Here is a 13,037-nt window from a genome sequence, read left to right as displayed (position 1 = left end):
GCTGTGAACCTGCCTTCGACTGATAGTTTTGTTGTCTCTTTCTCCCAGCTTAATTTTTTTTTTGACCTGGCACACAGAAAGCCCACATGCACAGTGTCGTGCTAGAAATGGTCAGAGCTACGTTGGAGTATCACAGTATCTGCATTTCAGAACTAGAGCTTTCTGAAAAGGAGGTTTATATTTTCCAGGACAATTTTGAAAATTTTGTTTTAGTACAGACTGCAACATAGAAAACCAAACAAATTTTAATTTCTCATAATTCTGCAGATCCTCTGTAAAACTGCCACTTGTGTTGGTTCCCCTGCTAATAAATGTGTTGGAAACTACACATATGTCAATTTTCCTAAGCTTTTATGACTGTCAGTTTTCCTGCAGGTTCTGATTCCAGATTAGACCCAAAAGTGGCCTAGGGCAGTGGGCACATGTCCTAGACCAGATCTTGTTTCAAATGAAAAATTCTGGCCTTGAACTTCACTCAGCTGGAAATGGTTTTGATTTAACTTTAGGATCAGAATATGAAGGAAAAGGATTTTTTTTTAAATGGAAAATCTATCTATTTTTTTCATTGGATTGTCAGTTGTAAGATTACTGAAATAATACCAATTTAAGAACTTAATGCAGTGAAGGTCAAATAATGTTCTCTGTAATTGTGAATACCATTTTCCTGTTAGTGATTAAGGATATTGCTCAAAGCCCTGGTGCTTCACTGCTTCAGTTATTTTCCATATATCTGCAGATATATCCTTGCCTCTCCCATGCTAAAAATGGGTTTGGGTTGGTCAGTACGAAGAGGAAAGCACATGAGATGAGCTTCTTCTCAGTGTTGAAAGGTCCTAGTGTTTATTGGCAATCTCATATCACTTTGTGGCGGAGGATATCACAGTACTGTTGTGTAACTGGATTGTGCTGGTGCTGTGCATTAAAATATACATTCACTTCTTTAAGGCTGAGACCCTAAAGCAATAAATATTTGAAAAATATTCATTGCTAGGATGGTGCAATCTGAACAACGAAGGCACTTATTTTCATGGAGAATCTTTTAAATTCTTAGATTTTTGCATCATTGCTTGTGTGGGTAAGGGTGGCTGAGTATACTCTATGACACAAGCTCAACAAAATTCACAAGTTTAGCTCCAATGACATAACTCCCATGGAATTCTGTGTAATTATGGCTGCTTACTTCATATTATCTTTTTGATGCAATACTGTGGTGTTACCTGTTACCAAGAATCTTCATTTCAGCCATGGGTAAAAATGTTCCCAGGTGTAACCTAGAAATGCTTTCTGTACTCATCCCTTGCACCTCCCAGACTTCCGTGAGGTCTGTGGTCTGTGCTAATGCAGAAATGGTTTTCTGATTTCCTTTGGTAGGTTGATTATCTATAGAGGTTCAGACTGTTGGATCATTGAACAGCAGATAGTAAATGGTCAAGTTTTTTTCCCTTCATTTCTAAGTGTGATCACACAGAGTGACTTGTGTGTGTGTGTGCCTGCTTGTATCTATCTGCTCCCCCACCAGCTCTTGAGCCTCTTGCCAGTTGTTAGAGGGTACTCAGGGCTCAAGGATACTCAGTTTCCTACGAATGTCCTGAAAAAAAACAGCTACATAGAGGGAAGAGGCCATTTTTATGTTCCATTGAGGCAAAGGCTGCAATATGGACTACTGTTTCATACACGCAGAGAAATCCATGGCAGATGGACAAGAACTAGATAATGAATGTCCCAACTGTTAGGAAAGCCTCAGCCTGAACCTTGTTAAACCTCAGAAGATATAAATTCGAGAGAAAAATGAATACGAAACTGATTTCCATGCTAAGCTTTGATATTTCTTATTTATGTGGACTGATAGCTTTGAATGCAGAGGTCCTGTCCTACCAGCTCTTCAGTCTTCACTAATTGTTGGCGGTGTCAGTTCATAGATTTCAAAAGCTGGACTCCTCCAGTGCAGTGGAATTCCTTAAAGAGTACATGGATGTCTCCAGCACAAGTAACATCTACTTGCTATTTGGGTTAGGGACATGCATGTTACTGGTGGGGAAGATGGGTAGAAATTTGTACTCTTGCTTTTGGTTCCTGACAGGGACAAAGATCTTCAGTGGAGCTCCCCCACCAGCCAAGTTTAAGGTAGCCTCAGGCTGCTTTAAAGTTCTGACACAGCAATTTGGCCTTTGATTTGCTGAGAATTGTTACACTTGAGATATTTTTCTTTACTGTCCCTGACTGATTGTCAGTGCTATTCAGGGTGGCTCTCAAAGGTACTATTAATTTTTATTTGTTGTGAGTTGGAATAGTATGAATCAACAAAGATCACATGTTGATAAATGTGTATATTAGTGATGGATGCTAGAAATTTCTACTGCAATGTTTCTCTGTCCTGTTTTGAGGCTTATGTTTTGTCGCATCTGTGGTTTTTTGACTGCAGATTCCTGGATTATCTATCAGACCTGTGTGTATCTAACACCACAGCAATACCAGTAACTCAGGAACTCATCTGCAAGTTTATGCTGAGCCCAGGGAATGCTGACATTCTCATTCAGACCAAGTGAGCATCTATAATTTGAACATACCTTTTTGTTATCTTGTCTGTCGTTACATTTGTAGCAGGTTGGTAGTGGCTCCATTTTGAATGATTTGTCTTTGCAGGCTGGTATCAACACAAATGGACAATCCATTGGAATGCCCAGTCATCTCAGATGACATTGATGAAGAAGAAGTGTGGCTTTACTGGATTGATAGTAACAAGGAACCTCATGGCAAAGCCATCAGGCATCTGGCTCAGGAGGCAAAGGAGGGCACAAAAGCTGATTTAGAAGTTCTTACTTACTACAGGTAAAACTGCTTATTCAAATGGAAAAAAAAATGAAAACTCTCTCTCTTGATGCTGTTCTTACTTGGATCATTAGCTAATATGAAAAAAAGTAAACAATGTCATGCCAGAAATTGGGATTATTAGTTTCTTTCATTTTTTTCCTGTTAGAAGAATCATACTCTTTGCTGTTTATTCCAGACAAACCTTTAATTTCCTTTGCTCATGACAGGTCTTTGTGTCTTCTTTTAATTTTGCCTCTTACCTTTTATTTATTGGGCTATATTTTTAGGTTGTGCTGCTCTAGAATAAGGTATGCTCTGAGGAAGTAGTGTCCTGAGGATTAGAGGGGAGAAAAGATCATGAAACAGTGCCTTACACAGACTGGAAACAAATGGTCCAAATGCTTCAGCTGGTCCATTGAACAAGTCTTCCTTTGTGTGTCAAAGGGAGCCCAGTCTTCATGGGGGGATCTGGACCCTGATGATAGCATTTTTGATGGCAAGTTGGTTCCTTAGCTAGAAAATTCACTCCTGTAAATTTTTACCATTTATGTCAGAAAGGTTGACATGAGGCTTGTAAAGTCAGATACTAGAGTACACTGCTTCGTGGTATTTGAAGAGATCGGTTGGAAATACAGTGTTGGGTTTTTTTTTTTTTTTCTTTTTAAGGTACCAGCTTAACCTCTTTGCAAGAATGTGCCTGGACCGCCAGTACCTTGCCATCAACCAGATTTCTGCTCAGCTGTCAGTGGACCTGATCCTACGATGTATGTCTGATGAAAGTCTCCCTTATGACCTCCGGGCTTCTTTTTGTCGGCTGATGCTACACATGCACGTGGACAGAGATCCTCAGGAGTCTGTGGTACCTGTGAGATATGCCAGATTGTGGACTGAAATTCCTACTAAGATCACAATTCATGAGTGAGTGGAAAGTGTTGCAAAATAAAGTGCAACTTTATTGTATTTGGGTTAGTCTCAGAACAAAATGGTTGTAAATACCTAATGTTAACACAACATGTAAGCAAAAAGGTATTTTGTTGCAAAACACAGAGCTATTTATTATTGGTACTCTTGGAAACTTCCCTGGGTAGCTTTACATAATATTTCAGTCTCATTTTTCACATTGTTCTTATCGGGGACAATCTGGGGGAAAATTGAATGGCCTTTCCTTTGAAAAGCTGAATTTGAAGTGCTTTAATTGTGTCTAGCATTGAGTGTGATACTACCAAGCATGTAGTGTTATACTTCAGGCTCAACTGAATGCCACAGCTGGAAAGCTGGAACTTACATTTAGGTATGGCTATTGCCCCAGAAACAGTTTACAGAGGCTTTGGCCTCAGTCCAGCAAAGTACTTAAGCATGTGTTAAATTTTAAGTATGGGAGAAAGGCCCATTGACTTCAGTGGAAACCCTCTCTGGCTTAATTGGTTTGATGGAGCAGTGCCACTGTGCTAGACTCAGAAAGGGAATATCTGGCTGAAGAAACAGAGGAAGCAGTGTAGCAGTTCAGTAGACACTATTGCTTCTTTTAGTGAGATGAAGGATTGTTTTGACATACGTGAAAAATCATTCCAGGTTGGTGGTACAGAGGAGGAGGTTGTCTGTCCTGAGCTGCTTTCCTTACGTACCATCTTCCTTGTAGAAAGAGTGTACTCTGATGGGCAGAGAGGACAGCTGAGATGTAGTGGTTATTGAATTGCCACAGCAAGATTTAAAAGTACTGTCTGCCAGAACAGTAGTATTTTCCTATCTCTGTTATTGCTGCAGCCCTTATAGGTGCTGTTGTAAGGAAGGCTTATGCATCCTCTTCGTATGTATGCAGAGTCACCTGACCTCTACCCTTCTGCTAACAGAGAACTGACAGTAACTTTATGGAATTGTGACTGGTTTGTTTCTTGTTCAGTGACAGCTAATCCTAATGTTAGAGGTGGTTAATTTTTCTTCCTTCTGTGTCTTGCGTTGTAGGTATGATTCTTTCACAGACTCTTCAAGAAATGAAATGAAGAGGAAGTTTGCACTCACTATGGAGTTTGTAGAAGAGTATCTGAAAGAAGTTGTAAATCAGCCCTTTCCTTTTGGAGAAAAAGAGAAAAATAAACTTACATTTGAGGTATTTCTCAGCTATCTGTGTCCTACTTATGGTATTCCTTCTCATTTTACCTAAGTTGATATTGGCTCTTTCAAAATAAATACATTTGCAGAATAAATGTCAGTTTAAAATGTCCTAAAGAAGCACATCTTCCTAACTCCTGTGTTCTTGGTGATGACTGTTACTGCAGAAAGTTACTGCAGTTACTGCAGTACAGTCTGCTGCCCATCAGCTGTCTATTTGCTCCCTCTCCTGAGGTGGTTGCATTTCAGTGGCAAGGGAGAGGATATGTGTGTGGGTGAATGGCCATATGACCCTTCTCTCCACATTAGTGAATTTCAAGGGGGTTCAGGGGTTCTTCAATATAGGTAAGTATTAGTCTCTGTGTAAGACATGACACTCAAGGAAATACTCTGAATAACCTAATCCAGTGTTTTAAATACTGGTTGAAATTCCTGACAAAAACTTTAGATAAATGTAAATCTTCCAGATTCAAATAACACTGAATAAAGGGGAAAATACTTACTGCTTTCATACTTCTTCCTTCAACCTACCTGCTAAGCATTATTGCTCCTGCCTCTGGTCATCTGAAATATAACCTCTGTTCAAACTTAACTCAGTTGTCTTCCTCCTCTTTTGACTTCCATTTTCCCCACAGCTGCTGCCTCTTTAAACAGTTTCCTGGAGTCTTTCTTCTTTATCTTATTTATTTTCACAGATGCAATTACATGCTTTCATGCCTTCCAGATTTCACTTTGGTTTTGCTCTTTGTTGAAATTTGACTGACCAATTGTTTTGGCTAACTCTGAAAAACATTTGATGTCACAAGTACAAGGCCTGTTCAAACCAGTGGAAAGACTTGTACTAATCTGAATGTAGTCTAGATCTGTATCTTTCTGAAAGCTACTGTGTGAAATTCAATAGTATTGCACAGCTAAGTAACACAAAGGTTGCTCATACTTCCTTCATTTTTAATTTCTTTTTTTCATAGGTGGTACATCTGGCTCGAAACCTCATATATTTTGGCTTTTATAGTTTTAGTGAGCTTCTCAGGCTGACCCGGACACTGCTGGCAATTCTAGATATTGTTCAAGTTCCTATATCATCATACTTCGAAAGGTTGAGCAAGTTTCAGGATGGAGGTGAGAGAAGCGGAAAGACTGTTATTCCAGTGTGTAATTCACTACTTAGGTTGGGAATAATTTATGCAACAACTCATTGATCTTTCAAGATTCTTTATTTACACATAAACCCACCTAACAGGAATATATTGCAGGATACAGTGAGATGGTCAACTGAAGAGGATCCTTTTTGAAAGGAGCTGCATACTTATGATATGTGGTTACTGTGTTGTTGGTGCTGCTTCTTTGCTTGTTTGGAACTGAAGTCTCAAATTTGGATCTAAACCTGAGTGTCCCTTGTGCTAAACATCCTAAGCAAGTGCAGATGGCGTTTGCCTGGGTACAGCAGTGATGATGGTTCATATGTGGCACAAGTATTTATTAGTTGTCTTAGCACTTCACATAAAGGGAGAATAACTCAGCATATTCTGTGATTCTGTGACGTGTGTTACTGGTCGAGAAGCACCAGACATTTCAGATGAGACCATCCTCTCTGCATGTGTTTGTCAGTTTTGAATATTCTTTTTTTGACCCAGGCCAGTGTGCCTGTCTGACAACCACAGGACAATAGTGTATGTCCCACTGCCTTTTCTACCATGGCTTAGAACTGGGTTGAAGAATGAGCATGCCAGGAAAGTGCTAAAATCTCACAGTTTTGTTTTCCTGCGTGTGGAAAGGAAGCACAACACTCATGTGGGTCCAGGGGGCTGGCTGATGGCAAATTCTTTTTCAGTGTGTGTCTGGTGTGTCATTGCACTGCCAGCTGGCCCACAGCACCAAATAGGGTGAGCTGTCTTGTTTTGGAACAACAATTATTTTGTGTTTTCTCTAGGATACCTTTTCCCGGCCTCGAGTTTTCCTAATCATTGTTTTGCCCTGCGTGAGTGTGCTGTCCTTCATAACTTTTTTTTTTTTTCTATTTTTTGAGGTTCAGGCATTCTGGAGAAATGTAGACTGTCATTGTCATCTCTGAGCCAAGAAGTCTTGTGCTTGATTCTCTTGATCTTTCCTCCATCACTGCCAGTGCACTTTACAGGGAGCCCCTGGAAGTCTTTCCTGCAGTGCTGTGCACACTAAAGCATGCTATAGCTGGCTGCCATCCCTCTACAGAACTAGGGGAAGACTCTACATTCAGACACTTGGAGTGATGTTTTCCTTTTTTGTCCCTGAAATACTGCATTGCAGACTCTCAAATGGCTCTGGACACAGTTTGATTTTAGATAAAATCTTGGTGTATTGGCAAGTTGGAACATGCAAATGTGGTTCTTCTGTTTAATTCTCTCTCTGCTGAAGTCTTTAATCCTGGTTATGCATCTCATTCAATGTTTTTACTTACCCATAAAATTATGTTTCATCCTTAATTCCCTTCTATTTCTGTTAAAGAGTTTTCTTTCTGGCTATAAAGGAAAGAACCACCTATTAAATGCCAACAGACCTGTTCTCAGTTATACTCGTTCCCAAAGCAGTTCCATGCAAATCAGTGAATTTACTCCGAAGTAAATGACTATGAAGGAATGCAGAAAATGTCACCACCATGCAAATGAAAGCTCAGCAGCCTTATTAGTAACACTCAGCCGTTGACTGGAGCCTTGTTGGGAGCTATTGTCACACATCTGGTTTTGTCTCATATTCTCCCTGCAAAAAAAGCTTGGAACAAAGGTGTGATTTTTTGTGTGTATTTGGTTAGCTGTGGCCTTCATGCAGATTCTTTATACTTCCTTCTTGGCTGTAGCTGTCTCCGTGGATGTGTTTGTCTTTTAAACACTGGAACAGTTCAGGTCAGGATTTGACAATCCACTGATATTCTGGAAATGATCTGTGGGTTAGTTTGTTGGGTTTTTTTTTACATGGCTAGAAAGCCCATTTCTTTAGAGAGGTTTTTTTTTGGTAGCTCACACTGTTGTCATTCATGTCTACCATCTTAAGGGAGACCAGAGAGAGAGACACTGACTGTGCTGTCTAAATGCTGTATTGTATTACATTTTTTATATTACTCTTGTGCTGTAGTGTATTTGGCTGCTTCACTGTCCATTTTTTTCAGACTTCATTAATTTGTGCTTGAGCCCACAGTAAGAGGCAGAAAGTGCTTATGTTTTCTGAGTCGTGGTGGTAGGCTGGAACTTCTGTGCTTCTGTAGGTGTTGGACTATAGATGATGTAAAGATGAGTCCTTACTTGAGACTGGGCTTGACTCTGCATTTGACAAGGTGACCTTGCTTTACTAAGCTTGCTGGAACAGGCCTGTGTATGAGAGGATCAGGTGTCTTAATGATGTTCTTGTACTTTTATCTTCTGGGGGAAGGGGAAAGACCAGAGGTCTGATTATATTGTGCTTAGCATCTTGTGCAGTCACTTCTACCCAGACACATTGGACTGCAAAAGTACTGATGTTACCTAAGTCCTGTGGAGTCTGGATCTACGTTGTCCAGGATCCAGGATTTTGTGTATCTACTGGGAATGGATAAAAGTAAATTAATAGTTTTGGAGGTTAGGGAGATTATAAAGGTTGTGGGGGTTGTGTTTTTTGTGGGTTTTTAATGTTTTTTTAATCCATTCACTCAGTTATTACAAATATTACTAGCTTTAATTCAGCAAGAACATATATTTCATACTCTGAGGTTAGAGCTTTGAAGAGTAGCTCTGAAAGTCAGTTTTGACAAACACTGAAAGGCAGCCATGATGCCTGGGACTGATGGTTTAATGGTATGAACAAATGTTATAAAATTTTACCAAGCATTAGGGGCCCGATTCTGTAGTTCTAATGTAGGAAAATAGTACTGATTACCAGCATTCATTCTGTGTATTTTAATTTTCATCACTATTCTACTGTAAATTTACCTAGATTAATATTAAATGGGTATTTAAGAGCAATATTTTGTCAATAATTATATCTATTCAGAAATGCAGTTGATTTTCAGTTGTCTAGAACAAGTGACTTGAGAAGAGTTTTGACCAAGTGGAAAACTCCTGTTATTCCTGTTCTACAGCTGTAGTAGATCCCAGGTGGCAGCTCCATAGAAGTTAAGAATTTTGGGTAGAATCTACTTATTTTACATGATAGATCTCACATTTTAGTTTTGTTAAAAAGTATTGATTATTATGGGAAACACAGTTCTGAATAAATCTGGGGGCATACAGAGTGTACTGCCTTTACATTATTGACATTGATCTGTACCAGGTCAGTAGCAACATAAGTTTCCAAAATCTGCTTCCTGTAATGTGGAGTTGTTGGGAACTGGTGAGCTTGGATCTTTATCGTTTGGCACCTGCTCCACATCATAGAATCTGTAATCAGGATTTTAAGAATGCATAGAAATATATTAATGGTGAGGGGAAGAATGAGGTGGGTCTTGGCTGTGGGAAGCCTGCCTGGAGTTGTGCACCTCAGAATTTGAAACCACCATATTTACAACCAACAATCTTGTATTCTTCTTCCCTGTCTAATATTAATTTCTTAAACAGACCCATTTAATTCAGTAAAACCACATGCTAAGTGAAGAAGGATATAAGATGAGTTTTGAACTGTTGAAGCAGATCTGCAAAATGGGGTGTATTTTTAGGCTTAGTGGAAGTTGCACAAAGACTTAATTAGCCTTTTACCACAAGATGTCCTTTTCCATCCTGTGCTTAAATTTTGACTCGTGTTGATGGCTGAAGAGTAGTCCTGGATGTTCTGTGTTAGCTTCTGTATATCGGTTCTCCAAAACTTCTAAAAAGAGCCTTATGGTAATGTTATGCCTTGCTTCCTTTAAAAAAGCTTGATTTTAATGGCACTGTTAGGTACCTTAACCAGAATTAAATTAGTGTGCACATAGTTTTCAGATGTGACCTTATTTGATGAGGACAGGTTGGGGAAAGTTGTCCAGAAACATTTATGAGATGGGATCCTGGAAAAAGGCTTCTTACTTAAATTGCATCCTAAAAATGAATTCATGCGAAAAACTTGCAGCCAATTTTTTTTTCCAGTGTTTTAACTTTGAATGATTTTTGAGGTTATTTGAAGCTTTTTTTTCTGTTTCTTTTTTCCCCTTTTTAGATTCTAAAAAGTGTGGGGTTTGTGAAATATACAGCCTGTATCCTAGAGAGACATTTTTTTTCTTAAGGAGAAAGTGAGGACTTCATTTAGTAATGCTGTCATTCTGGCACCTTTCAGGAACATTATAATCTCTTGCAGTTTTAATTAAAAGGTAAAGTCATTGCTTTCCTAATAAGTGCACCCTGATGTATCATTCCAGAGTCAGGCGCCAATCTGCCTTGTCCAATACTTGTTATTTATTCTCTGTGAAATAAAATGCACATCTTTCTCTAGGCACAATTGATCTTTCAAATAGCTGATTTTAGTCAAACCATGGAGCTACAGCATATGTCAGGTCTGAAAAATGAAATGACATGGTAGTTTTAGCAGGCAAGCTATGCGTTTGCCATGCAGCTCAGTGCTGTTTAGTTAATGTTGTTTGGGAGTAAGAGTAATGGCATGCAAAGAAATGCATCCTTTAAATTAGGCTGTGTTACGTCTTGGGATGCAACTCACAGTGCTGTGCACCAGTTTGAGATCTGATGAGACAAACATAGGTTATCTGCAGAGTGTATTTTTCCCTCTGGAACTCTACATAAATGACTACAATTTTCCTAAGCCAGGGTCCACTGACATCAGTCTTTCAGCTCCCTTTATTTCTACAAAGGAAGGCTACACATAGTGTTTTTTTAAAACAGGTTTTAAAAGCTCCCTATGTAAGCTCCAGTAGCTCCTGCCTTTGTGATTCTCACATGCTCTTGACTGGCTCAACTGATGCCTCCTTTTACCTCTTCAAACTTGCAGTCAAATATCCCAGCTCCTTCACATTGTGTCTGGGGCTTCAGCTTGGTGGCATATCCCTTCTGCAGGGGGTCTAAAGATCTCCCCAGAGGCGTCCTGAGATTGAGGAACATTTCTTTGAAATGTATCATGAAAAGCCCGACCCCTGCATCCCACTGCAAGTTTTTCTGCTTTATACTGTGCTGCTTTGGGGTACTGTGGGCTACTGGCAGGGGTCAAGACTGGGAGGACCTCACTCTGAAGACTTTCACACTGGGGGGCTACTATCTCTCTGCAAAGGAGTACTTGTATCTCAGTGAGCATGTCAGGGGACTCTCATCCAATCTTCTGCCCTTTTGATACATCCTGATATCCTGCTTAGTCTCTTGGCTTCAACTGAGCAACAAGATAGATAGTGTTGTCTTTTGGCACTCTTGCATGCAAGTAGGGGTGCATATTAAGAAGAACCTGTAGTGATACTGCTGCAAGAACAGGGTTGAGAACAAGGGTGGACCCGCTGTTTCTGCTGGTCCTGTGGGTCCTCTGTGACCAAAAGGAACCAGATTTCATCCAGGGCTGGTAGAAAAGATTGAATTGTTTCTCAGCCTTGCATCTGTGCCTGTTAGCTGCTCTTTTGTCTAGTTAACAATTTGAAATAGCTTCTTGAGGCATGCTTTGATCAGCAGAGATAATGAGACAGTGGCTGCCTGGCAAATTGGAGCAGTAATTTATACCAGCAGTTTACAAAAAAAAAAAACCCAAAACAAAACCCAAAAACGGTTACAAGAGAAAAAAGATGTAACCCTTAGGTTAAATTATCTGTGTTATTAACAGATATCTATCATGAGGCAGCTGCTGTACAGTGCAGTATTTTGTCAGGCCAAAGGGGAGGGCAGTCTGGGAGTTTAATGCCATTTGGCATTCCTCTTTATTCTTTCCCTTATCATGAGACCTGACCTTAATGTGATTTCAGAGACCATTGCTCTTCTAGGAATTGATATCTGTTACATATATGTAACTCAACTAGAAGGCTTAATTCCCATGGTACTTTTTACCTTCAAGGCCAGCATGCTCATGCATATATTTTTCCTTTGTCTAATGTCCATGGCAGGAAGGCTGCATTTTTGACACTGCTTTGTGGTTTTGGAGGATAGGTAACATCAACAGAAGCTACAGAATGTCAGGAGAAGGTGGATTTTCACTTTGGCCAGGCAGTGGTGAGCTTGCATGTAAAAAGGGAGGGCTTCTGGATATGCCCTAGGTAAGTGAAGGATGGGGTGGCCAGATAAATTCAGGGAGTGGATAGCAAATGGATGTGCATTGCATATTGTGGTGTTTTTTGTATTGTTTGTTTTACCCCATTAGTTTCAAGGGCTGCTTAAAACGTGTAAGTGGCCTCACCTTCTGTCCTTAATGTCAGGCATTAGGTGTTTTCTGTGAGGCTTATCTGAGGTCAGGTAGCTATTGAGTGATGAAAAATTGTTTAATGAAGTAATAAAGTGTGATTTTTGGTTTGTTTATGGTAGGTTCTTCAGTCTTTATGAGCAAATACTGTAAAATACCTGTAAAAATTAATACTTTTTTCACAAACAGATCTGTAAGGCTTAATGCTTCTGGCAAGTAATTTATAGCTCTAAGGGGCTTGAAATAAAATGTGTTCCTTTAGGTACTGAAGTGTTGTTACTATCTGTCTTAAATATGGCTATAACTTTTCATGTGGAAACATTGAATTGCATGAAGCAACGTAGCCAAACCAACAAAAGCAAAGAAACCTTGAGCTTAAGCTGACATTAGGTTTTTAGTTTAACTGCTGCTCATATGGTTCCCTTCCAGAGCATCCCTAAGGACTGGCAGTGTTTTATGCTTTAAGATGGCACTGAGACTTGAAGAAGCTTGTGGTGGAGCAATAGTATAGGTCTCACTGAAATCCACAAAGTCAAGGCCATTTGGAGTTAATTAAAGCTCCTGTTTCAACAGCCATTGGAAAAATGACTGGCTGTTAAAGTATTACCTTAAAACGTGGTTGAATGCACCATCACTGAGGCACTGGTTGGGACAAGGTCAATTTAGCTGAAAACTGACTAGATGATGGTAGTAAGTTTTGGGCTTTCAGCAACATGCAATATCTCCTAATGCATCAGTGAGCTTGGAAACCAGCTGAAAGCTTCCCCAGCATGCTGGCAAAATCCAGTTTTACCTCACCAGGGTTATAACTGGTAAAAGTT

General features: G+C 39.7%; 1 protein-coding gene across 3 annotated transcripts in view; it reads left to right on the top strand.

Moving 5' to 3' along the window:
* ITPR2 (inositol 1,4,5-trisphosphate receptor type 2) overlaps positions 1-13,037 on the top strand; it is a 258,336-nt gene that overhangs the window by 83,103 nt on the left and 162,196 nt on the right. For all 3 annotated transcript variants that reach the window (XM_071733154.1, XM_071733153.1, XM_071733155.1), the window contains 5 exons: positions 2,423-2,542; positions 2,644-2,829; positions 3,478-3,729; positions 4,774-4,918; positions 5,889-6,039. In XM_071733154.1, the coding sequence (XP_071589255.1) occupies positions 2,423-2,542; positions 2,644-2,829; positions 3,478-3,729; positions 4,774-4,918; positions 5,889-6,039 (854 nt within the window). The remainder of the gene's footprint in view (positions 1-2,422; positions 2,543-2,643; positions 2,830-3,477; positions 3,730-4,773; positions 4,919-5,888; positions 6,040-13,037) is intronic.

The sequence above is a fragment of the Heliangelus exortis genome, chromosome 1, assembly GCF_036169615.1.
Source record: "Heliangelus exortis chromosome 1, bHelExo1.hap1, whole genome shotgun sequence".
Lineage (NCBI taxonomy): Eukaryota > Metazoa > Chordata > Aves > Apodiformes > Trochilidae > Heliangelus > Heliangelus exortis.
The sequence above is the reverse complement of the archived record's forward strand: the minus strand, read 5'-3'. Positions and strand labels throughout refer to the sequence as shown.